The sequence below is a fragment of the Symphodus melops genome (genome assembly GCF_947650265.1).
Source record: "Symphodus melops genome assembly, chromosome: 13".
In the NCBI taxonomy this organism is placed as follows: Eukaryota; Metazoa; Chordata; class Actinopteri; order Labriformes; family Labridae; genus Symphodus; species Symphodus melops.
This window is the reverse complement of record NC_136703.1, coordinates 8,694,206-8,721,317: the sequence shown is the minus strand read 5'-3', so window position 1 is coordinate 8,721,317 and position 27,112 is coordinate 8,694,206. Positions and strand designations below refer to the sequence as shown.

Below are 27,112 nucleotides of genomic sequence, written 5' to 3'. Positions count from 1 at the left end.
TCCAATTAGCCCCTGAGAAGAATGGCTAATTTACCACAGCAAGCAGGCGCCTGATGTCTCAATCTGCTGGGTGTCAGCACTGTGAAAAGGAGTACTCTCATGTAGGCACACACACACACACACACACACACACACACTTCTAGAGACACACAAGCCCATAAAAGAAAGCATGCTGTATGAAGTGTGAGAACAGATTATATCCAACATAGGGACTAGAAGAAAAAAAAAACAACGTTTTTTTTCTAATTATTGCTAAACAAATGTGAAGCACATATACATTTTTTTCAATTATTGAAGAGGGGTCTTATTGAGGCACTAGAGCGAGAGGACAGGCAGCAGTTCAGCCGTGGCCCCAGATTGACTCGTCTGTGAGTGTCCAGCCAGCCAGCTCCTCCGCACAACACCCACATTGTCCGCCGTGCCAAGGAGCCAAAGCAGCGCTCCACTCATCGGGGGGCTGCCTGAGACGAACACATTATAGATACATGTTAGCCTTGGCCCGACCCTCTGTAAACTGTGTGGAGCACGCAGCGGAAAGGAGACAGAGGAAGGTGGGAGGGGATGAGAAATGAAATGCACATGGAAATTATTAAAAGCTACAGAAAAGATAAACCCGTCCGACAGCTTAACAGCCTCAAAAAAAAGTCTTATAGAGAGAGAACTTTTTTCCCTCTTACATCTCCTAAATTGAGAATGCTGTGAAACAAGATATACTGTCTACAGACAGCGGGTGAAAAGGGGACAGATAAGTGAAAGGGATGCTTTTTTTGTGAGACAAAACACTTACAATAATCCATTGGCGTCATAAGCTAGTGGTTTCGGCGCTGGATATCTGTCAGAATCAGCCCACCAAATCTTCCATCTTTCTTGTTGTGCTGAGAGGCACGAGGCTCCCCCGTCTGTCCTGACGGGAAACCTCAAAACTGTGGCACTATCACACTGGGTTATGGTCACAAGCAAGCTGCCGAGATATCCCCCCTCGCCTATGATAAATAGAGACTGAAAGAGAAATTCCTGTCTGGCTCCCAAAACCCAAACAGCATTAATGGCACTGTCTTATTTCTCCCCCTTTTCCAGCCCGATGTTAAAAACACACAACTACCCACAAAATGTTGTTGTTTCAGCTTCTATCTCTCAGCTGTCATTAACCAGAGGCAGGCTGAGTGGCACTCCCCTCTCTGTCTATGTGTCTGCAGCCAGTCCCTCATTCACTTAAGGCCAATCAGCGGCCACAGTCTTTATCTCACTCAGGGCAGCCATGTGATAACACTGTTAACAACAGTAATGTGTGGTGCGAGGGAGCCACTGGAGCTGCCACTGTCAGAGTGAACAAGTGAGGTCAAGGGCTTTTAACAGCTAATGACGCACCAAAACCTTTTTTAGCTCTGCCTTATGCACCTCATATACTTCAATGCCATGTGTTTCTTCTCTTACTCTCCAGTCAAACATTTGTCCATCTTTTTATTTTCCTGACCTCTTCCCCTGTTCTGAGAAAAAGAAAAGAAAACCTAGAAAGAAGCCAGCAGAACTGAACGGGGCCCTTTCTCCTCACGTGCCATAGGGTAAACACCGGTGTTATTTTAGAAATCACACTCGCTGTTAAAGATTAATGTGGGCCTGGAGGAGTGTGTCATCGTTTCTTAACGACAGGGCTGAGACGCCGAATAAAGCCGGCACTGTGTTCTGTCCCACAGCCCAAGGACAGATAAGTTTCCTCTCACCAAGCTCGCCGCTCACCCTCCCCCCTTCTTTGTCCAATAACTCACTCCTTAAGTCATCTATTAAAACCACAGGGGTCGAAATGAGTAGAAATGTAATGAGTGAGCGCTTCCAAAATCCGTTTCTCTGCTGCTTTGTTTATTTGGTTATTGTATTAATCTCTGTTATTTTAGACTGTAACAAAGACAAGCTAAAGTTATGTGCAGATATTTGGACAACAAAAAAGTGACAGTATGCTCACGTTTTCTTTCCAAATTGCTATAGTTAAATGACTAATGGAAAGTCCCAGCTCCAAGTTGTGACTATGCAACTCCCCCAATAAAGTCATCAGTCATCATCCCATGGACTGGCTAGACAGACAGACAGCTATAAACTCCGGGTTCAGAGACCACTGCTGAACATCCAATCTGCTCATATCATGCCTTTGTTATTCTAATAGTCAAGATGATGGTGACAGGAAAGCATTAAAAAAAGCAGTATTGTTGACCCCAATGAAGATAATAATGATAAGGCTTTATAATGGTTGATGATGCCGATGACAAGGACCCAGGAGGTTTGATGAGTCTCAAGTCTGATATGTCTGAAGAGGACTTAGTATCTCTCTCTGAAGGTTTTTGCTGATAACGGAAGTGCTCGATAAGATGAGGATCATCAATCTTAGTGACAGAGGTAGTCTCTGCCTAACACTAATAGGGTCGTAAAGAGCCTTCACCTTATATAGCCCGGCTAATAAACTCATTTGTGATGAGCCCGAAGGTCAACTGCTTGGATACTAAAATTAACTGAATTTTAAAAAGTTGGTTTTGTCTTTGAAAAGTGAAACATCTGAGATTCAAACGTACATTCTGTTGGACTTCTTAAAGTTGTGATCTTTATTATCAATTTAACAATTTTTGCTCCATGCATAAGAGAGATTGGACTTTGAAATGTATCTGTCGGATATTAAAATGCTACTTGGAAGTGTATTGCACCACAAAGTCTGTTGTAAAACATAGTTATTCCATTCAGTGCCCCATGGAGAGCAAGAAGCATCACATCATCACATTTGTAACATCATTACAACAAAGTCTTTTGAAGTTTGATATCATCCCTGAAATTATCAAAGTAGGTAACATTTCAACTCATCTTTGATTTTGATGGCAAAACCATCAGACAATGGCCTTTGTACAAGGGAGTGGAACTGCTACATTATCTCCTCACAGTTGTATCTTTTTTTCAAAAATCCTCAAGGCTGAATCATAAAGTCTGATCAGAGAAGCTCTGAAGATGTTACTTGGCTACCGTTTGTTTTTCACCATCTGGTGCTATTTACATCTCAATAGACGCATGTCTTTCAAACAAGTCGTGTAGGACAGTAGTGAATCATGCGATTACAATGAACTGGGACATTGTAGCCGTCTAATCAATTTCATTAGCTGCATAAATCATGACAGCTTGACATTTATTGTGGAGGTGATGGGTTGATCCTGTGGACTTGGAGACAGCTCTTGTGGTGATAAATGTTGCTATCTCTCGTGTGTGTACAGAAAGACAAAGGGAGGGTTGCAGAGAAAAGAAACGATACAGTGCATGAGAGCCCCAAAGAGGATGTGCTGTGCAGCAACAAATGTTAGACTGAGTGGATCAATGAGCGGAATGGTGGGATGATTCATTTTCACAATGGGTTTCAATCTATCATGTTTCAGTGTTACCTTGGTGCACTTTGGATTCATGGATTTTTCTATATTTTTGTGTTTGAGTGTGAGATTTGGCATTTACAGTTTTCTTTTTGTGGAATGTTTTTGTGTGGCATTTAAAACCAATGATGTACATGCAGTTGAAGTTGTATTGTAAATCATTGTGTTAGTCATGAAGAAGGTAGATTATTTTGAATGTGTTTTACGTGTTTTTTTTTTCTTTAACTTATGAGTGAGGTTATAAGTAACAAAAATAGCCTCGTTGTATGCATGTAAATTGAAGTTTTTTTTGTTTGTTTTTTACTTTGCATTTAAAAAATGTTTTTTCTCACTGGCCACCATGGTAAATCAAATTAGTCATTATCTCCAGACAATATCTTTGGCAGTAACAGCTGCTTCAACTGCTCTGGCTTTTATATGTTTCCACCATGAAAATAATCTGATTGGCCACTAAACGAAATAACAAGTATAGACTAGTTTGTGCACTTGTTACAGTCCATTTGTTAAGCACAAGCACATGTTGTGCTTTATCTCCACATCATAGTCAGAGAAATACGCATGCTAATAGCACCTATTAGAACTATTAGACTGCCATTATTATTGTTGATATTATTATCAAGTATGTGCTTCAGTCATTCAGTGGCAATTGACTAAGAATTAAACCTTAAACAAATATTGTTCAAGTCTTATTCCTTTAACTACTGATGGCTTTGTTGAATATAAAATCCTCCACATAATGCCTACTCACCGTCTTTTAGTAAAAACACACAGCATCATGATTAGTAGATGAAACCTTTCAAATGTCACAGCATTGGTTTTTGTTGTGGCTAATCAAAGAAAGAAACTATTATAAAATAAATGATTTTGTGTTTAAGTGTAATGGTGCATTAAAAGCAACTCAAAACACAGGCTGCCTGACAAACAGAGAGTCTTCTATATACTAGAATACTAGATACTATAATCTGTGTACTCTTTACTCAGCACACGCCACAATATTCTCCTCTGTCCTGCTGATGAGCAAACATCCAAGTCTTCCCTGCACAGGGGCCAAGTCCGTACAAAAAGGCCATTGAGAGAGTGAAGACATGCTCAAGAACCAAGTGATTAATTGACAAGAGAATGAGGTGCTGATTAGTTATATACAGATTTGTTAACTCTAATTATGTAATGATTCTAGTATGTGTGATTCTTTTCCTTGCATGATGCATCACATTAAACTCATATACTTAAAGTCACACACATAAACACACTTATACCCCTGTGCAGGAAATCTCATCAGCGAGTTACTTGGTGTGGTTCTGGCCTTCTCAAGCATGGTCATAACCATCATCGTCATCATCGTGTGTAGAGCTTGACCTCAGCATAAACCCTCTGAGCCCCAAAGAAAGCCCCTGCTTGTCTCAGGCACTGACCCATATATACAAGCACTTAGCCTCCAAGTCACTGGAGACTTTTCACTTCTTCGTTTGGGCCTGCACCGAAACTGCTTGTATATTTGTGTGAGTGTTTATATATATGTATGTGTGTGTGTCTGTGTATATGTGGTCCAAAAATCCAGAAAAAAGCACTGAATGGATTTTCAGGGGGACGTCTGTCCAGCTAATACACACAAGTGCAGATAGGCTTGCTTGGAAAATGTTCATTCACCGAAATTCATTTTTGTTTCGTCCCTGTCTTGTTCTCTGTCTAGTTTGTGTCCACTTTCAGCCATCTTGTGTGAGCCAGCGTCCTTTTCATAAATTGCATTTGAGGAAAGGAAGAAAGAATGAAAGAGGAGAAATGAAAAGCTACCAAAACCCCTCTGTTTATATTGAAAAATGCAAACTGTGTAAATATTTAGCCAGACTTGGATAAACGATATGCAATTTACTTGCCAGTTATCCATCGTCACGTGACAATATCTCTGTGGCTGCAGTCCAGAAAAGCCCATGATGTGATGAGAGATCCCCCTCTATTTGTTCTGTGTCCTTTTCTACCTACCTAAAGGAATTCCTGGTTTGAATTAGGGATTCATATTGGCACTAGAACGAGGGACAGACAGTGTGGTCTGGTGTATGTTTCTAAATTCAGTTTGCAAGGGGGAAAGGAGATATGAAACATATGACATTGCTAAGCTGACAAGCCAATGTCGGATTTATGTAATGCATAGGCGTAAACATTCATATATGCAAAGGCTGCATAAACATCTTGCTCAGCTTAGGTCTGTGAAATGAAAAGTATCCGTGGGATGACCTTTGATTCGATCTATATGCCCTCAAGTCAAGACCTTAAATCTTACTCTCATAACCTCTGCTTGCTAGAGGCAATATGTGTCACCGGACGAATAGAAGATCATTAGATATAAGGCAATATTATTCTTCCTGCTGCCATGTATCGATAAACTGCAACCTTTATCAAAATGTAGAGTATGGACGTGATATATCATTATCTGAAAGGCATGCGACAGCAGCTGTTGATGCTGTGTTAGCAATCCTCTTAGGCCTATAGGTAGGGTTATTTATTGGGCCTTAACCCTGTGGCTGTCACAACTTCTGCTAGCAGAAGATCTATCGGCACACCCTTATTCACTTATGATTATTACTGATCATCTGCCCAAATGACTTATCAATAAAGCGGAGGCCAAGCAGATAATTTATCTGTATGGTTATGTCGATATGAAGTTCAGAGTCAACGGCCCTAAAAGGATAAGAGTCCCTTGATGTCAGGTGATGGATTATCCTACAAGGCCACCATGAAAATATGACCCTTTTAATAAATTTGCAGAATCCTGCTTACTCCCTCGTCTCTCTGTGTTCATTTGCAGTCATCTCACTTTCTTTTTATGAAAGTGAGCTTCTTTCCCAGATTTGTTTGCTGATCGAGCTTAAACCCCGCAATGCAACATCTTTTTTTTTTTTTTTTTTTTTTTTACGGAGGACTTTTAACTCATGCACCAAAACTGCAAGATGTATTGAATGAAATGTTTTGAACAACAATTTCTACCAATTTTTTAATGTGTGGCATTTTGACCTCACATCTATGCAATAGCTATGAATCACTCAGGACATTGGAATGATCTTACAAGCCTTTTCAGAGTGAATGTTAACCCTGCCAAGATATTTCACTATGGCATTTTTTTAATAAATCACACAAAGACTCTTGGGACATTCGGGGTCAATGCACGTTCAGTAAATACCAGCCATTTGTATTTGACAAGTGGCTGTGACTTTCCATAGTCACACAATAGTACTGGGTGTTTGCCTTCCAAATCTAACCTTTGTGAGCTAAGCTCTATCTCACCTACAGTTCTCAGTTCAGTCACAGGCCACACCCTGCATAGAGCCATCTCGATTTAGTGTTGGGTGACAGTGTTAGTATTAGCATGGTGTGATACATGGTGTGATAGCATGGTGTGATATATATATATATATATTACTTTAAGCTTAGGACAGATGGCTGGTAAGTTATTATATTCATACTTTACATTGATCAACTGAAACAGAGAAACAAAGGAAGTGGTAGAGAGAATATGTTCTCTATCAGTGTTCACCTGATGTTTGTTTTGGCAAAAGTACCTGACGCCTTTGCTTATTAAATTAATCACAAATATATTCTATCTGATGGACGCCCAGCTTCCTGGTATTAAGCTCTCTTGCCATAGTCTTCCTGACTTATGCTCTGTGAGCAACCTCATTGTTGAGGCATGTTTTCAAGAAGTCATACTGTAGCTCTGGTCTTGTTTTGGGTCAGCTGTCAAAGATGATATCTTCGGGAAGTCCAAAAATAAACCCCTTTTACACCCTTTTAAAGAACATGGCCAATCATGGACTGGGAACTACAACAAGACAATATCTAACTTGATGCTAAAAAGCAGATTGGATCGGACATTTATTATTAGTCACATAATCCGCAGATTCTGACAGAAATAGTACAATGTTTATTATCAAGGAGTGCAAATGATAGCAGGAGACCTCAGAGAAAAACAACGAAGAATTGATATTGCCACTTTTTCTTCTTCCTTTTTTGGAGTAGTCCTGTCATTTCATTGTATCAAAAGTGTTCCAGTCAGATTAGCAAGTACTTGTGACTTAGAGGACTTAAATCAATTTGTTGGGATCATCTTTGACATTGTAGTTAGATTTGTTTTAAAGGGACAAGCAACTAGAATCAGAGGCTCCTTTCCTTTCAATTTGCTTGTTTTTTCTTTTTTTCTCCCTGACATAAAAAAAAAAAAAAGTCTCTAAATGTTATTATTCAACACGACCCACAGTAAAAGACCACTTCCTCTCACATCTATATGTCAAAAAGATCAATAACTTGTCTGGGGCTTTGCCACTGCAATGAAATCCTGTTAGCATGCCAAGAAGTTCCAAAAGTTCCCAATAAATGTGTAGCAAAACTTTCAATTTGTGGCTTCCTTGGTGTGGCTCTTGCAGCCAATGGGTTGTCAGTCAGAGCTCTGCTTCAAAAAGCCCTGAGGTTTGTTTTCTGCCTGTTCTTTTTGGAAACTTGTGGGTTTGTGACATCCGCAGCCATCCATTGGGCCATGTTGTTCTATTGCCTCATATTATCCGGAGTTAAAGAGAATTGTTTTTGGCAACAAAATGCTAACATTTTCCTATGGCGCAAAACCTCCAAGTGGGCCCTCCTCTTTTACTTGCAACCGAGGATGATGATCAGAAAGCTTTGTAAGGTCCTCCTCCAGTTGCTATGGTTACTTAAACAGCACTCAAGAGGCTGGAATATTACTGTACCGGTCATTCACTTAAACTTTGACTTTTGCTAAACTTTCAAAACCATCACAAATGATTTTGTGGGCCCTCTACAGAAAACCCTGTCTGTGTATTTATGCTCTTTTCGTTTTTATGTTAAATGAGTTCTGAATATAAACTAAGCGGGATTTTACTTTATCATGTGTTTAAGGTTCTTGTAAAAACAGTGAGGAAGTCCACTTACTGAGTGTCCCTCACAATGTCATGTTTTCTTTTGTGCGCTCGGTCATCATGGCATGTCAATACGAATAGTGCTAAAGTGTTGTTGAAAAACTCCTGACTCTGTCCAATAACAAAAGCTGTGCTATGAACACTAATAATGGTGGGGGTTTCCCTCCCACCTAGTGTGAAAGCACACACTGCAGACATGATGAAAGACACACACATGCACGCACACACACAGACACATACAAGGGTCTGGACAGGTCTGGGTGGAAGGATACTGCAGGTGGCTACACTTTCATAAAGCCCTGACTGGATTTGTTTATGTTTGAGGTCATGTGGGCCAATGAGAGAAGTTTGTGTGCCCAGACACACACTTGGACACACTTTCTAATTACCCTCGCTGCAGTGTTTTCTCTTTTCCATAAGACATATTGACATGTCAGCATTCAGCAGGCAAGATACAGAACAAATGGACAATTTACCTCTCTCTATGTCGTGGAAAATGTATCCCTCCCAGTATAGGTCTGTCTCTATCCAAAGCTCTCTCACAAACCCAGAGTGAAAGTCACTTTGAGATGATGGTGACACATGCAATAAATCATAGCACCAGCCGTCAGTGGCCAATCACATTTTCCTTCCTTAATTAATAGCTTATTTATTTCCTTGCGGGGTCCTGCTGCAAGGCCAGGCTATTCTGTGTTTTCTGTCCGTGTTTTTGTCTGGTTTGTGTTTTAGCATATCTTTGAGTGTGCGAATGTGTGTATGCGAATGTGTATGTGTATTGAACAATCATCTCAACAAGCCTTAGTGTTAAAGTTTATGTCATCATTACACCAGCCTTTTCTATTCAAAACTTGAAACCCTGTAAACTGCCAACCTTTTGATAAAAAAATACAACAACAACAAAATATGTAATCATTGGGTAGCTTTCAACAGACAAACAATTTGAATTATAATTGTATAGAATTCAAAGCCAGGAAGCTTTGCAATTATCCTTTTCCTGACAGTCAGCTTAAAGTTTCTGGATCCAAAAACGGAGGTTTGGATGATAGAAAGCACATTCATTCCCGACCCCCCACCTGAAGCTGAAAGGCATTAAGGCATCATTATAAATCACTCTTGTCTGCTTGCTTGTCTTCTACAGTTTTAGGTTACTCTTGCACAATTTGATACACACACATATTTACACTTGGCCTGTAGCTGAACAGAGCAGAGGGAAAGTCCAGAAATTGTCCTATATAGTTGAAAGCCTGGTAGCATTTTGACAACCCAGCCAAGCTGTTGGTTTTATAAACTGTTGCAGCTGGTCATATGCATTATGCGAAAGGGGAAGTCCTTGCTCCGTAACAACCCCGGCCCCCCTCCACACACACACTCCCTATTTTACTATCTCTTCTATCACCATGTTCCTAGTTGACCAATGTTGATTTTCAGTAATGTGGCCTTTATTGTCTCCTTTTTAAATTCAAACCGCTACATCAGCATCTGTGGCTGTCTTAACTAAAACAACCAAAAACAAATGCCAGAGTTCTTATCTGTGGTAGCTGTAGTAAATCGTATACATTTTAAACTCAATGTGCAATGAAATAGAGAGAATTAGACATTTTTTTGTTCACTTTTGCTGTTTTCTTCATTTTTTAACCTTTTTTAATCTATGAAAAAAGCTCCTCCAATGAGATTTGTGCTTATTATAAAAAAAACTAAAACTAATGATGCATCTACCTATATGGCCTTTAAAAGTAAATAAAATCATCAGCAACAACATTTCTATATTTTAATTTAGTTGGTGTCAGATGATAAAACATTTTTATTTTATTTTTTTTAAACATGTTTCATAGCAAATGTTCTCAGTGAGTGATACTTTTAACTTTATCAGGAAACTCGACATACACACTTACAGGACAAGATCAGCAAAGACACAAGAGCTACATGTTATCCAGAGGGGCGCTGAAATGACCCAAGCTGACATCCCTCAGTGGGTGCTTTAATATGAATTGATTTTCAGAGAAACATGGAAACAAATTCATCTTTGTAAAAATTACTACACTTATCCATTCATTTGCATACTTTCCAAAATAAGGTTGCTGCAGTTACAAGTCAAAAAGATGAGACACATGTGATGGGCTATGAAGTAGACTGCCTGTATTCAGGGTGATGTTTGAAACTGTTTCCAGGGACAGAAAGCTTCTGTAAAGGTTTAGATGAGGTGTAAGTAGGCGAAGAACACTGTTCTAACTATCTCTGGTGTAATTGCTCCCATTTGGATAGGCTGAGAAACATATCCCTTGACAGCTTAATGATGAAACCACGGCAAACAGAACATTGTTGTACATTAGTCACATCTGGTTCTCTGTTTGATAAGAGGAGAGAAAGAACAACTGAGAATGAATTTGCAAAGATAGTATTATATTATCCTGTGGAATCTGTGATCTTTCAGATGGGCTAGTGGACACCTTTATCTAAAAGCGCATGTCTATGAATATGTCTTTAAGAAGTTCACAATCGCTTCATCTGAATTGAGGCCTTGTACAGAAAGGTGCATAATGGTGTTGCTGTGTGGCAGAATTCAAAGAATTACTCCACAGTTTTCAGGACAGATTCCATTCAAGATAAATGTCTCTTTCCCAATCCTGATGGGCCATGCTGGTTTAGGAAATACAAACTTTAATATTCAGCACTAATATAAAGGCAGCCAGTCTTGTCACAACACCCAAACAGCACCCCGACTGTTGAAGGGGAGATGGGGAGGATAGGGAGCAGGAAAAGGGAGGTTCAGATATGCTGTGTGTCTCTTTATGAGGAAGTTTTATAGGCCTAATTTTACTTAAACTCAGTAACATGCCATGTTGATCCCCCACACCCCACCTAAAACTGCTCTGAAAACAGTCTGCATTGCTTCTTTGATCCTCAGTTGCCATCAATGGGCTTCAGAGAGGGGAAAAAAAGAAAAAGAGACGGACGGACTCTGGGTTGCCATTATATGTGAAATGTCCCCTCATTGCAGCATGAGCAGCCCCATCTCTTCATCATTCCCCCACTTCCTTCATTTCCTCTGTTAGACACTGGGTGTATTCTACCACCCATCTGCCCCCAGTAAATATTGCTTGAAGGCTTAATTACACACACACACACACACACACACACACACACACACACACTGACACTGACACAGACAGAGTCTCAGCAAAATTTCCTGCAACGCTGAAGCGGAGAATTAACGTCAAATCTGTAGGGCATTCATTCATCAGAGTGGGTGTGTGCAGTAGTGTTATGTTTGCTTCTGTGTGTGTTTTTGTGACCTCTCAGTCCATTATTATATCCATCGGGTCACATTTGTGGCCCAGAGGGTATGTGTGATGAACTGTGAACACCCTGTGCCCATGTCATCAAGCAGAAACAGTCATTACCCCACGTCGAGATCAATATTCTCCTTAAATGTTTCGAAAAAAATCTCTTACTCAAACACATCGTTGATCTGATGAAACTTATGTTTTACCTGATGAAACTTATGTTTTACCTGATGTTGAATCAGGTAAAAAAAACAAACATCTTTTTGTGTTTTCTCAGCAGATGATGAACGATCATGTTGAAGCCTCACCTGACAGTTGCATCAAAAAGGTAGGAATGATTGTCCTTTTTTTTGTGTGTTTTTTTTTTACCTCTCCTTAGCCATCACCTCTAGATGGTGTAACAGTTATCTCTCTTGGTTTAACTTTACAACAAGAGTGTCAAAGTTGTTGTGAGATGAAGTAGCAAGCTTTATCGAGGACAATAGCGCTTCCATTTTTTCTTTATTTCTATGGTGTATTGTTGATTCCTCTATTTTGGATCTCCTTGTGTTGATACACAATATGTATATCTTCATTCATGAATAATAAACATGACAGCAGCTCACAGGTTAGGTTTTTCTTAAAGTTTCTCAAATCACCTCTGAACTTTTAATGAATGTCTTAATTTTTGTAGCTGTGGGTTTGACTTTGTGGGTGTTCATTTGTGTGTGTTTTTTCAGTACTTTTACATTTACTCTGTTTTAAGGTCCGTCCTGCAAAACAAATCTTGTTTCTCCAGATTACATTTGGCATTTTTTCTCCCTACTTGCTGAGCTACATTTCATCATAGAAAAGAGATAATTGAAAAGATACATTGATATTTTTTTATGCTTCATTTATTTGTTATTTGACAAAAGCACTGACACTTGCAGAAACAGAATGACCGACACGTCCCATTGACCAGTCAGTGACCACTTTATGAGGTGATAAATTTATTGAAGAGGCCGGTAGTTGGTTTTTACCACCAGTGTCACCAGGTCAAGACAGGACAGGGAGAGAGTTCATGTCCATCTAATGGTCCATGAAAGAACAATGGCTGCAGGAGAGTGGACACTCTGAAAAATGACCATGGTCATGCAGGCAAGCTCCATGTCAATTGCAGTATAGATGAAAGCTAAATCAATGGCTGAAAATGAGACAGCAATAAGTACATTGACAACAATTTTATGGTATGGAGATTCACACGTTTACCATATAGTCTGAGGAAAATATGCACTATTTAAATAAACATTTTCAGGGAAAATCCTAAGCTATCTGTGCTTTCTGAAAATACCTCAAAAACCATTGCTATACCCAAATACCCCAAACCAATTTTATTCACAACTGTGTGCACAATGCACTCACAAAGAAGTTGTACTGGATCTGGAGTGTACATTGTACAGCAACAAAAGTTACTTCAGGTTCAAGAACCTTTTTAGTAGATGTCCAGCTGCTTTCTCCTTATTAGGTGTTGTTACCTATACGCTCTTCGTTTAGACCTTTAAATTGATATGCACTGCCTTTGATTGAGTTGATTGGATTAAAATGACCTCACATATGATAACTATCTATATGAGGTGGTGAAAGGGGAGTTGCAAGCGGTAAACGTTTCTATTTTCAGGTTTAAAGGATGTTTTGTGATGTGTTTTGCTATTTTTATCATGAATTTAGCTGTGAAAGTTATGAAAACTGAGTGGCTGTTTAATGATAGACTGGATATAAGTTAAAATCCAGGTAATCTTAATAAAAGCTGGATGTTTGTGAAAGGGAGAGAACATAGGTATGGCTATGCTTTTTAGCAACCCTCTATTTTCCCTTGATAAAGTGTTGGCAGAGCTTACAGTTATGACAAATGTAAGCCTTAGAATAAACAATCCATTATATTTCCTTATTGGCATTTTAGGTCAAGAGTCTTGTTGCTAAACCCTTTAATAAAAAGGCCCAAATGCAAATATCTGAGTTCTTGGTTGAATTGAAATCCTATATTAGTCAATGAGCTTATTTTAGAAGTTGACCGCAGGTGGTTTGGGCTGTTCCCTGTTTCCCACATGTTCGTACAACGTGGAAAAACCTTGACGGTTTTATAAACTCAGTAACCACCTTCCACATTAGAGTGGCCTGTGCACACAGCTCTGTACTCACACACTCACTCATTAAGAAACACACACACAAACACACTTACACAGAGACACGCACACACATATAAATATGCTAACAGGATTGTAAAGTTGTAATGCTCACACTCAGGTGTACACAGATAACAGAACACTGACATCAATACACTAACCCACAGTAGAAATAAATCCTCTCTCTCTCTCTCTCTCTCTCTCTCTCTCTCTCTCACACACACACACACACACACACACACACACTGGTTTCATCTCATTATGCAGAGTGTGAGTTGCGGTGGGCCCTCATCGGGCGGTGGCAGACCACATGCCTGTTATGAATATGAATGAAATTATGCATGGGCCATTCCTTATGACATGATTCATTCATCCACATCATGCCGTAACACACACACACACACACACACACACACACAAATACAGCACAATTGCACACACACATATGCACACACACACACTCATATAAACACTGACTTCTTGTGCGTCCACCATGTCATTACCATGGCTATGCTTGATTAAAGCAGAACGTTAGTTGAGTTGTAGCTCTTGAATAAACTACTATGTGTGTGTGTGCGTGTGTTGGGGGGGGAAGCAACACCATGTGTTATTAGTTCGTATTTGTTGCTGAGCTATGCATTGTAGATCAACTGCTCTACATTACTAAGAAGTTATTTTTTTTATATATAAATATCTACATGGAATGACACTTTATTTAGTCATTGTAAACAATGCTTTAGCCACTATGGTGAGGTGTCCACCATTTTTTTTCCACGTTAAAACATTTAAATGGGCTCTATGTTGTTGTGTGTATCTGAAGGGAGTGTAAAGGCACTGTTAGAGTCGAGGTTGAGGCAAGGGATGAAACGGAAGCAAAGATGTTATTGTAGCTTCTCAAGCCCACTTATTGAAAGCTGGCCAGAGCTTACAGCTGTGCGTAAGTGTGTGTGTCTGTGTGGGTATGTGTATGTTTGTATCCACTCATATGTGTGTGCACGATGTCTAGGGCCTTGGATTCATATCCTGCACTAGCTTAGGCACGGATTGAGCCACAATGGCCAACACACATGCAGTTACATATCCCACCCACTGACTGAAATAAAGAGATGTTATCCAAAATCTCGTCTTGGCTTACCTCGTCCATCCTCATCCAATCATTTCATCCCCCTCTCTCTCTGAGCAGACAGGGTAGTGTTGTTGCAGCTATAGATTGCTATCGGTGGCTATTTGTGATAGGATCAGGGATTGTTTAGTTTGGTCTGGTCTGGAGATATAAAACAGGGCTATCTGTCTGTTTGTCTGTCTAGGCCCTGCTTACGTATATTCTCATTCACACACTGCACACACACACCTCAGTCTTTGTGTGCGTGTGGAAGTTAATAGGGTATCGGAGGACTTTGTGTTTCTTTTTGGATTCCTTTGGTTTCAAAGTGGTAGCCAAAGAAGGAGTATGTGTGTGTGCTAATCCTCATCTTCAGAGGAGCTCCGCTGTCCATCCCGACGTGTGTAAACACTCCTGCAGATCAAATGGCAGATAATGACTTCCAGATAGACACCCTCCATTCAACCAGCAGAGAAAATCAATGAGCACTGATTGCTTTTTTCCCAAGACGATCATCTCCCCCTGAAGGCTACTATCTATCTCTCTTTCTATCTCTCTGTCTGTCTTTCTCCTGAAGCCCCCTTCATTCACCTCTCAGTACCACCGAGATCAAATCAATTCAAGGGCCTATTCACAGCGGATTTATAGCGTAAAAATACACCTGAATATCTCTTTAAGACGATCAAGTTTCTTTGACTGTGCCACTTTTGTATGGGTGATGGTGGAAATGCCTACTTAACATATTCCTCTAAAGCTCAGATGATCTCCAAAGTGAAATAAACGTCTTATTTTCTATACTTGACAGACATGCATTTCATGTTTTTCTCCTTTTAGCATTATTGTTCTACTTGCATCCTGATGCAAGTGAAGCAACAAATGTGTGTTTTAGTTGTCCCGTCAGTTGCAAATGGGAAAATGAGAGGGGTGGATATGAACCATGACCTATAAGTAGATGTTTTTCCACTCTATGTTGAAAGACCCCCCAAATGGGGGTCAGATGCAGTGGTGAGTGTATATGTGCGTATGTGCACACGGTTGTGGGTTCATATCTTTTCTTCCCCCCTTGAATCAAGCTGGGGAATTGAGTCTCTAAATACACCGGCTAAATGACCCTAAATGTATGAGGGCTATTATGTGGACAGAGGGAGGCTCATGGGTCACAGAAGTGATCCAGAGCTTCAGGCCATAGTTTACCCCCCACTTACAGCACCACACTCCCCCACATCCCTCCCCCTGTTTAAATAGACTCATGATTGATTGATAATTATGATAATTTGTTTGAAAATGATTATCTGGATATTATAATCACTGCCACCATGGAGCCCTTAGGGGTAGAGTCATTTTTCATAATGCTAAACGTCAGACATGCCACCTGGTTACAGGGTTGGCTCTGAGTGTGCATGTGCTTGTGTGTTTGTGCTTATCTATTTTTTTTTTAAAGGGGGGATGAATGCCATAGGCTAGCATGGCATGGTAATTACATGGCTGTGAAGTGATAAACCCAAAGAGTCTTGGGTTGGAAAAGCCTGGAACATTTAAGTCATTGTGTTACGTTCGACTGCACTCAGAATTTCAGAGACATCAAGCGTCTATTTACTGTATGTATGCACTTTTATCTATTTTTAAGGCACTTTAAATACAAAGTTTTGTCCACATAAAGTAGATGTATGTCATTCATTGTACATTCAGGAAGTTTCCAAACATCTTTTTGTCATTCTGTGGCAGTGAGCTAACTTACCGTAGCTCCAATCATCCCATCTTCGCTGTCATCTACAGGGAAAAAAAGGGGAGATGTGTTTGAGAGTGTGTGTATTGGGTGCGTTGATGGTTGCGGTGGGGGTGCAGGAATAATATTTTGTGGTTTTTGCTTCGCCCCAAGATGACTTAATGATGATATGGGTCCCTTTCTTCTGCTGGGCAGGGTTACGTTTTAATGGGCCCTGAGTGACATGTTTTCATTTCGCACCATAGCCCCTCCCCCCCTTCTTCATCCAGCACCACCACTGGCACCCACCATCACCACCTTTATCCGCACCCACCCCCCTTCAAAATATACACCGCCAAATCTTGCACTGTGTCAGTTCTGGTGTGGAAAAAAAAGGAGGCCGTCAGCAGTCAGTGTTTGTGTGGTAGGGTTGAAAAAGGGATGGGGAGCGGCTCTGCAGACAGACAAATATGCAGAGATTGAGTTCACATGGTCGAAATCATGTATGTTGGGGAATGTTAGGATTCTAAGGCAGGATAATCTTTCAAAGCATACCGTTTGCTAGCTAACATCGTCCCGTGCTTTAAGAAGGTTACATTGAAAATAAACTCAGCTAAAAGAATACTTGAAAGAAACACACCATGCATGCAGGTTTGAAAGGTGGCTCTGCAAAATGGGTAGCTTCTGCCTGTAGAGGGGATGGAACTTGTTTCACTGTGAAACAAGCGGCAGCACAGCTACTTCTAGGTTATTGAAGATGTTCAAAACACTCTAAATTGGGGTTGAAGAGCTTCCTTTAACATGATCAGTTTGACCAGCAAGCAATTTTCAATTTTGCGTGGAGTTTGCTTGAATTAGAAGACTTTCCTGTCCAGATTTTGTTGGCCAATAGTCTCTGTGGGCCGAAGGTCACATGGTGTGGACAAAGTCAGGGTTGTTATGAAGGAGGGAAGTAGGAGGAGAAGTGAAGACATAAAGAATTGCTCTCTCTCTCTCTCTCTCTCTCTCTCTCTCTCTCTCTCTCTCTCTCTCTGTCTGTCTGTCTTATCTGTGGGAACTGTCCAAGCTTTGGTTACTACAGAATGCTGTCATTATGTCTTGTAAGGAGCATGCACTCAAAGGCCACTGTTATGTGTCACTTTGTTCATCTATGTGTGTGTATGCACTGAGAGACTGAGTGACACTCTTAACTTGCAGAGGCACTTTTGACTTTTGTGTGCATATATGTGTGTGTATGTTTGTTTCTCTGTGCGTGCTTGTGTGTGTATGTGTGTGTGTGGGCCCTGACTGACGCATCTCTGTTGTAATCGTCGATCAAAACCCAACGTCACAATGGAGTGAAGCGCTGGGAGAGGAATTCAAGTGGGAACGAGAGAAAGAAAGAGTGGAACAGATAGAGAGCGACAGAGCGGGGGGGCGGAGGAGAAGCACGAGGTGATCGAAGGCACTTTCACATCAGCTGGCTCCCTGACCTCTCTTTCTCTCCCTCTCTCTCTCCATCTCTCATTCCTCTCTTGCAGTCTTTGTCTCTCCATAATCTCTCTCCCAGTGGCCATTCCCACCACATTCTCTTGGGTCACCCAACAAAAGGAGGGGGGCAATAATCTGAGGGCTTTGAGGGCTGTCATGAGTTTTGCGTATACAAATACACACTTTTGTTTTTTGTTTCATCATCATTGATGTTGCTCTTAATTATCACCATCTCTGCTCCATGTTCAACAAAACATTTTCACCGTGAAACACTTTTATTGATTATTTGGGTTTTTTTGTATCCTGTCCAACACATGCTACTGTATAAGTTAATAAAGTACTGTAATGATAATATATTTGCAACTTGAAGGGGGCTTTACAAGGAAAACTAGCCAGATTTCTGAGTTTATTGATTGTTCTCAGCAATTAAAACAAAGAAAGTAGAGGCTTTCAGTTGACTTAATCCATGCGCTGATCTGATGGTTTTTTTTGTAGTAGAGAGTTATTTGTATTGCAAAATAAAAATTAATTACATATCCTTACTACTACATTTGACTCCTTAATACTTATGGGTAAAAGAATACATTTTCACCTTACTGTGTATTTAAGAGTATGTGCTCATGTTAGACGTAAATACTTTCACACATTAGCTCAACAGGCACACACACATTGTGCCTTGTCTGTCATGAAAGCAGCCAGTCCATTAAGCCAGATAGAGTGAATGCAGAGGGCCGGCTGGTCAAGCATTGGCGATAATAACATGAAGACCCGAATGGTGTTGCCACGGCGACATAGAAAGCCAGGGGGAGGCATAGAACAGAGAGTTGTGTGGTCCTGCTCGTCAAAAATATTTCCACGTGTCAGACGGGGGGAGATAAAGGTTCATCTGTGCATGAGAATGCTGCTTACTTTTAAAATTCCACATCAGAAAGGGGAGAGTTCTTTTGTGCTAAAATGTTTTCTCTGTTACACTCTGCATCAGACATTGAACATTATACGGTCATTTTAAGCAGTCGCGACGATGAGTTAAATGCACAAAATGTTGTCTTAATATTTTGGACCGAATCTTTCAAACGAAGTGGTGCTTAGATCTGGTCTTGCATGTCAATAATAGAATCTTTGACTTACTAGATCTAAGTTTATGTTTAATGATCCTCCTTGCTATTTTTCAAAATATTTCATTTATTAACCTGGAAATTGGATAAACAAGAAAGACAGATTTCGCATGACAGATTTCACTGTGTCAACAAAACAAATGTCTATAGATAGACAAGCAAAAGATGGAGTTGAAGCAATAGAGCAAGCTTCAGCAAAGATGGAAACCCTCAGAGGGCAGGAGACAGCCGGAGGCAGGGGGATGGGGGGCATGACAGAGAGGAATGCCAGAATGCCCAAGAGAGGCCAGCACTGCCAGCCCCGGTCACAGACACAGTCCGTCTGGGGAAGAAAGACGGAGAGTGGGGGTGAGAGGCTGGCCCCCGCCAACACAAGGTCATGTGAAAAAAGATCCCCATTTCTCTACCCACCCACCTACTCATCCATCCATCCATCCATGTCTGTGTCATCACTCTGCTCCTCTGAATGTTTTAAGACAAAACATTTAAAATGTGTTTTTAAAACAGGAAAAGAAGAGAGGGGTAGAGTAGAGAATAGACTCAATGAGGAGATAGTTGGAGACAGTGGATGTGTGTCTGAGTGTTACAGGTCTGAGGGGAGCTTTTAGCATCATGGTGGTATATGAAATAGCTTACTTGTTGAGGCTGCTCATGGTAAACTGAACACACACCCCTGTCCACCATGTGTTTGTATCTGCTTATGTCTATTTTAAACAGTATGCAGATAGAATTACAAGTTAGTCAGAGTTAGGCGTAACATCTATGAGAGGCATATTTCTGTTATGAGTTCAAAAGGAAAGTGGATAATAAGTTTTGCTGAATATGTTGCATAATGATCATGCTTCATGCCCAATAATTATTCAGATGAGCTGCACATTTAAAAAAAAAACACAGCAATAGTAATTTATAGTAGTTTATCATCGATAAGCCTTGCCAATGAACTGGTGACTGCTTGTGTATACACACAAGCCGCAACATGTACACATGGGATTTTTGTGATCACACACAAATCAGGTGAAAGAGTCATGAAAATGTGCATTTGTGACAGGGCTCAAATAAATGTACCAAATCTTATCCCAATAAATGTGGTTGCTGTTACTAGGTTGCACCTCGTGGCTCTATGAATGCATAATGCAGATTTTCATTGCAGTGTTTGTTGATTGAATAAAGGCAACTGCTCCTACTAGCTAATGCAATCAGCTCCTTGATGATTAAAATCAGATTTTGTCCCCAGCTGATTGAGAAATCTTGATTAAGAATGAGCTAAAGGACATTAAAAATGTTGGTTTATGTAATTGAGCAAAACATATATTGCTTCTTTTAAAGCATTTTTACTGTGTTTAATGGTATCGATACCTGCTGCAGCAAATTAGAAAAATCCATCTTAAAAATTCATTCTGAATACAAAGGTTTGTGTCCTCTACTTTATCCTTTATCCTCTCCTCTCCCCCCTTCTATTCCTCTCTCCTTCCCTCAAATCTCAGCTGAACAGTATGGTCTTTGACTGAGTCTTAATCTTCATTACAGGGCATTAGTCCACTGGGGAGGCCCTGTCTCGTCTCCCCATAGCGCAGCCTGGCACTGTCCCGTAAGGGACGTCCCGCCACGGCACAGCACAGACACCCTGCCAACCCCCCATCCACCCACCCTCCAAGGCTTCACCTTGGTCACCCCTTCGCTCAAATGAACTGTTAAATAAACGGCAGGCCTTAATCCACATGAAGTGCGGGGAGGGGGGGTGGAGGTGGTGGAGTAGGTGGCAAGGCTGGTCAAGAGAAACAATAGAGCTGGCCCTGGACCCCTCCATTTAAAGGAACCATCAATCATACTCACCATGGGTTCACTTTCTTTCTTTTTTTGACATCGATTTTATCATTAATGACTGCGTCTCAGGGAAACGGAGCGACAGTAATCTGAGGCATGTGGCCCGGCGCTCATATGCAGACCGTAAGCATGACCTGGTGTCTGATGATGCATCTGTGTGGGTTCTCTTGACCTGCAGTCTGCTTTACATGGCTCCCATTCACTTTCTGCATTTTACTTTAACTACTGCTCAGCTTGCTTTCTGATTTGTTTCGAAGCCAATTAATTTCTTTCATAAGCGCCTATACACTAATAAATGTCTTCCAGCTATCAGGTCGAGGGAAATCTTTTAACAATCACACAATTACAAACCTCCACAGCTATTTTGGCCTGTGACTCCTCAGCTGAGCTTGCTAACAAGGACAGTCGACTTGCTGTGAATTAGATAATTAAAGAGGATGGCTAATGAGTAAACAAGCATCAGGGCCGTCACCCCTAATTAAGTGATTACAAGGAAGAGCACACTCAGCCGGCACAGCGCTAATTAACACACACACACACAGACACGTGTGAGGACATGGAGAATTATCTGTTAGAGAAACAATGATTAGGCTGAGTGGGGGATCCCAGGAGAGGCTGGCAATGAGAGCACACACACACACACACACACACACACACACACACACACACACACTCACACACTCAGTATCATCCCAAGAGAGGGGGTTTCTGCTGTGTCTTTGCTCTAATTCATAGCAGATAATCCTTTTATTCAGCTTACAACATTGAAAGTGATGGGAACAGTTTGGCGCAGTCACAGAGAGTGACCTGCACTCTGAAGATTCAACCCCTCATGCACAATGCCTGCAGTCAGGGCCCTAAAGGAGCAGCTACACAAGAAATAAATACTGAGATTTCAGACTTCAAAGCTCAATTGAAATGCAGTTACAGCTGCTTTCTTTTTTTCATGCTCATTGTTTTCTCAAGCAATAGGTAGGCTTTCAGAGAATGCTTTATCCAAATGTAATAATCCAATCTAATCTATGTATATATTTACATATTTGGTTTTGCTTCTCCACACTTCTACATTAATACGTAAACCTTTTTTTTTTCACACTTCATGGGAGTAAACTATTCAGTGGGAGTCAACCCCAGCTGTGACATTTGAGATCAGTTGCTCATATGAGGATATTATCATAGAGAGTGTTTCCCAGGGGAGAATGATCCAGGACATTAAACAGGGAGTCAAAGTGATCATTTTGCCCGTATTCTCTTTGGGGATTAAATAGCATTTATATGACATGATTTATTCTAATGTAAACTATATCTCGTCAAATATTTCTTTAGATATTAGTGGCTTTGTTCCGTGAAAGGGAATTCTGCCCTGAAAAAGCAACAAAAAAAAACAAAACATAAAAAACACAAAATAATAACAGTTCTTTGGGTCTTTAATGTATATTTAAATTCATGCTAAAGTTGATTACTATGTGTTTTCATAACTCATTTTCAATCAACTGCTTATTTTTTTTTTTATGCACCAGGTCAGGTAATATTCTTCAGTAGAGTACAGGATTTTCACAGCAGAGCACAAAAGTAGATAAGCTCGGCTTAAAATCCACTCACAACGAGAAAAATAAATGCATTAATTAAGTATCGCTCCAGGGATGAAGTCTAATTATATTTGGAGGAGAAAAGATTTTCCACGTTGGTCAGGATAACTGTGCTGTGGTGTTATCTGCTCACAACAAGGGCAGCTTTCTTCTCCCCTACCAGCACCATTGTGAGGCGTACTTAAGATCCCCAGCTAATGGGCATACCTGCCTGACAAACATGACTTCTTAGCAGGTGACTCCTGTCAAGTTTGTCTGAAATAACAGGTAAATGAATTAGCAATAAAATGGACTTAGGGCTAACAGGCAGGGGTGCCCATTATTACCGCTCCTAATCACTAAAGAGATGCCATTCACTTGCCTTAAGAAGGCAGCATTTTTCACCGCTTGCTGGCCACCGGCCCCCTCAGAGCCACAACACATTTCTAATGGAAGGCTCTCTGCTTGAGATCCAACCTCCCCAAAGCCCCCAACCATTTCTTTCTTTAGCTCTCTTTTCTCTTCCCTCACTCCGCCCCCCCTTTCTCTCCTGTAAGATTATCAGTTTTGATTACCACCGGCAACAGGCTCTTACCAGCAGTCGGAAGCGGCGTCTCACAGACCTGAAAGGCCCTCAGCAGGTTGCAAGAAGCTTTTGAAATTATGGGGCTGGGCTCAGAGGGAAAGTGCTCTGCGTGCTGCTTCGCGGCCATTTAATCAACTCCTGACTTTTGATAGTCAAATAATGGCTAATTACAGTAGCACCTGCCCACAGGGTTAAAGGGAGGAACAGACTTAATGAAAGAAAGAGAAGAAAGAGACAGAAAGCGGGAGACAAGAAAATGAAAGAGAGTGAGGAGTAAGGAAAACCGGAGAATGTGTATTATTATCTTCATGTCTTGCTGATTGGGCCCGTGAATCAGTAAACCCAGGGATGCTCTTATGTGCAACCACCTCTCTCACAGTAAGAACTTGTTTTTCTCACATGATTGACAAGGCTGCTGTGGTGTGAGGGGAGAAGAATGTGAGGTTGAAAGAAACAAGATTGACTTTGATTAACGGTTGTGTTCGTGTAAATATGGAAAGAAAACAAAAATGTAAGAAACAAAAAACTGAGCCTCACTACTCTTTTTTTTTTGTTAGCTGACATGTACACCATGAAAAACTACTGAGCAACTTTTTACCTTAATAGATATTAATACATTAATTCATAATTGATGTCAGATTAAAACTGCTTCAATGCAACCCTTTACTCAATTGTCAGTCTGCGTCTGTCTCTCTGTTCATCTCCAGGCAGTCAGTCAAAGAGATAATGAGGGAAGAAGAATGGAGCTATTAAAGGGATAATTTGGTAGTTCACACATAGTGGACGGTGTCCTGAAACAAGATGTGCTTGATAGAACACACCCAAACAACCCGTTAAACACACACACACAGACACACAGCCACACAGCCATGGCCCAGCTGGGTGACAGATCAAAGCATATTAAAAATGACCTATGTGTCAGCGCATTGATCTAAGACCAGGTGGCACCCATACATGCAGGCTGAGCTGCTTGTTTGCCTCTACACCCGACCCCCCTTCTTTACTCTCTCTCTCTCTGTGTCCTCTTCTCTTTCTCTCTCTCTCTCTCTCTCTCTCTCTCTCTCTCTCTTTCTCTCTCTCTCTCTCTTCCGCCTTCCTTGTGACCAGCGACAACTTTGTCCCGGCGCTCTATTGTTCAGGCACAAAGACTATGTAAAGACAAGTCAGCGATTACAAAGCTGCAATGGCACAACTCAATTACTCAAGCGGTTGTGTGTGCCGCGGTGAGATACATGTGTTAGTAGGTGTGTGTGGAGTGTGTGTATGTTTAAGAAAAAGTGTGTGCACTCACGGTGAGTGTGTCGCCCCTGTGAGATATTAACAGGGTTGTGGCTGTGTCAGCAGCGCCACACTGTGTTTTTACTCTTTCATGTTCCATTTGTTTGACCCCTGACCTTAAAACACACAGCAGCTTCACTTCATTCTGCTTCAAAATACACACCTCTGCACCTTCACACACACTCTCTCTCTCTCGCTCTCTCTCTCTCTCTTCCTTTTTGCTATCACAAACCATATTTGCCCCATCCAATCAGTTTGATTAATCATGGGCCTTACCAAGGTCTTGCAATCAGATGACCAGAGCATTGTAACCCCATCCACAAACACACACACACACACACACACACACACACACACACACTCAAATGCACACACTAGCGCTTGTGGGGAAGTATTTCCCCAAAGACATCTTCAGTGTGACAGCACCATAAACTGGTCATTTATCAAAGTGTCCCCTCAGAACACACACATACAAATCCACACGTTCACACAAATACACAACAAAAACACACAACTTAGAGGAATTGACCTGCAGTTTTGTCTGAATTGTGAAAAAAGGTGTTTGGTAGTAGAACATTTTTTCGTAAAATACATATCAGCTAACACTTCGCAAAAACTTTTCAAATTTCTTTGCCAAAACAAGATTACCTATGTTTATTATCATCAATAATCTTTGCAATAAGTCATCTTTAATAGTTTTAACAAATTGTCTTTGACAAATTTCCTGTGTAAAATCAAGTACAAATCAAGAAACTGATGTGTACTGTTTGACTCTTGTCTATACTCTCTGAAGCACATTTTCCTTTTGTAGTAGCTGCATAATTCTGAGGCTTGAGTGATGCAGAACCCCCGCTGTTCTTTGGCACATGGGTCAGTAGTAATCATAAAAGAGATATTCATAGACGTGTGGGGGGGCTTTCACTGTGACATATCAGCTGAAGATTTAAAAGCACTGTTTCTTTTTCTTCTCACACAGACCCACTCATATTCTTTGTGTCTTTTTTCTCAGTTTCTATGATTCTCCACTTTTTATTCGCTCTTTTCTTCCTATCAATCTGTCAGCCCTGCTAGACAAAGTCGAAGCAGCAGGGGTAACAAAAAGCTCTCAGATGTCCTGGCAACAAAACCATTGTGTCCAGTCCTTTTACAGCTCAACATTAAATTGATCTCCTCACACATAGGCCTACATATTCCTTTTTTAGAAAAGTTGAACACGCTGTCAGTAGCTTAGCACATACATGATACGCACATTGAAACACACAGCCATGCACTGCTTTTTTCTTTTTCATAGTTACAGCTTCTGTCCAAGTCAGCCATACTCTCCATGCAGGCGGGGTTGTAGCAGCTCGTTGAAGCGTTTTTTTTATTGCTGGCCTGTGTTGCAGAGGGCACTCTGTGTCAGTAATCAGGATATGGGGGTTATCCTGGCTGACCTGAGTATTGAGCTTGCTAGCGCAGCCATTTCCAGTGCTAACACCAGTTAAAAGCATTGACTCTCACTGAGAAGGAAAGAAAGTCAGAGGTCTCGTGTTCTTTAACAACATGGTAGGATGGGAAATGAACTGTTAACCGCAAATTTGACTGATATATAACTGAACTCAACTTTCATTTTAAAACACTTTCCACCCAACACTGTTGATCCAAAATGTTTTACAGAGCAGATTGAGGAAAAACAATGTAAGACAGTAACAGAAAGATGTACTTTTAATAGAGTCGTGGTCATAAAATCTTGAAATCTTTGAGACGAACCTGGAAAAAAAAAACAACAACCATTTTCTACAACAAGATAACACCACTGATGCAGAAGAGGTTTTTCTTAAAATATTTATATGTTATATTTTCTAACCATTGACCTTGGAGAAACTATTAAAGCGTTTTCTATTTTTCAAAATGTCTTTCAGTGTTATCAAAGCAAAAATGTCAAGACAGCTGCTGAGGGAGAGAACACGATGGCAACCGATTGTTTTCCAAAGGAATTAGCTGGGCCTGACCCTCTTGAGTCGAGCCATCTTTTGAATGGCTGACACTTTATTTGTTTTGTCCCTAGAACAACAGAATCTCCCGAGCACCGCAGCACCCATTCACACTGGTATTGCCACAAATAACTAGACTCACTTTTCCTCTCCTTGTCTCTGTGGTGTGGAAAAAAAGCCCCAGGCTTTTTACACAATCACAGGAGGCGATGCTGAGGTATGTGTGCTGTGATAAGACAGAGCGATGGGAGACAGATATGGGAAGGGCAGCAGTGGTCACACACACACATACATACACACACACACACGCTGGCAAAGCTTGCATCAAACATGGTCAAATATTAAGCTGAAAATTTAGTGCTGAGAAGAAGCAGGGTTTTTATTATTAATGTTTGAATTATTTTACATTAGATATTCACAGACAGAGGGCACAAAGGTTTGTATGAACAACTTTCTTGTCTCATAGTGCATGTTTGTGTACATGTGTTTGTATGTGTACGAGTGTGTACGTGCAGTGGCAATTTGTACGTCCTGCTGTGTGAAGGCGCCCCCTATTGTTTATTACCTTACACTTTCCTCTTTGAATGTTGCAAACAAGGGAAAAGTTAGGAGTCTAAATCTGAACTCACACATACACAGGCTTACATAATACATGTAACAACAGACACATTATCATAGCTGTATCTCAGATTATACGACATCATCAAATGTGCCACAGCGGATCATCTTTGTCAAAAAAATGTCAG

At 40.7% G+C, this 27,112-nt stretch overlaps 1 protein-coding gene across 9 annotated transcripts in view; it reads left to right on the top strand.

Moving 5' to 3' along the window:
* Positions 1-27,112, top strand: part of prdm16 (PR domain containing 16) — a 167,868-nt gene that overhangs the window by 78,172 nt on the left and 62,584 nt on the right. For 6 of the 9 annotated variants that reach the window (XM_079358746.1, XM_079358751.1, XM_079358748.1 and 3 more), the window contains exon 3: positions 11,879-11,929. In XM_079358746.1, the coding sequence (XP_079214872.1) occupies positions 11,879-11,929 (51 nt within the window). The remainder of the gene's footprint in view (positions 1-11,878; positions 11,930-27,112) is intronic. The other 3 variants (XM_079358752.1, XM_079358750.1, XM_079358747.1) reach the window with 1 other exon arrangement.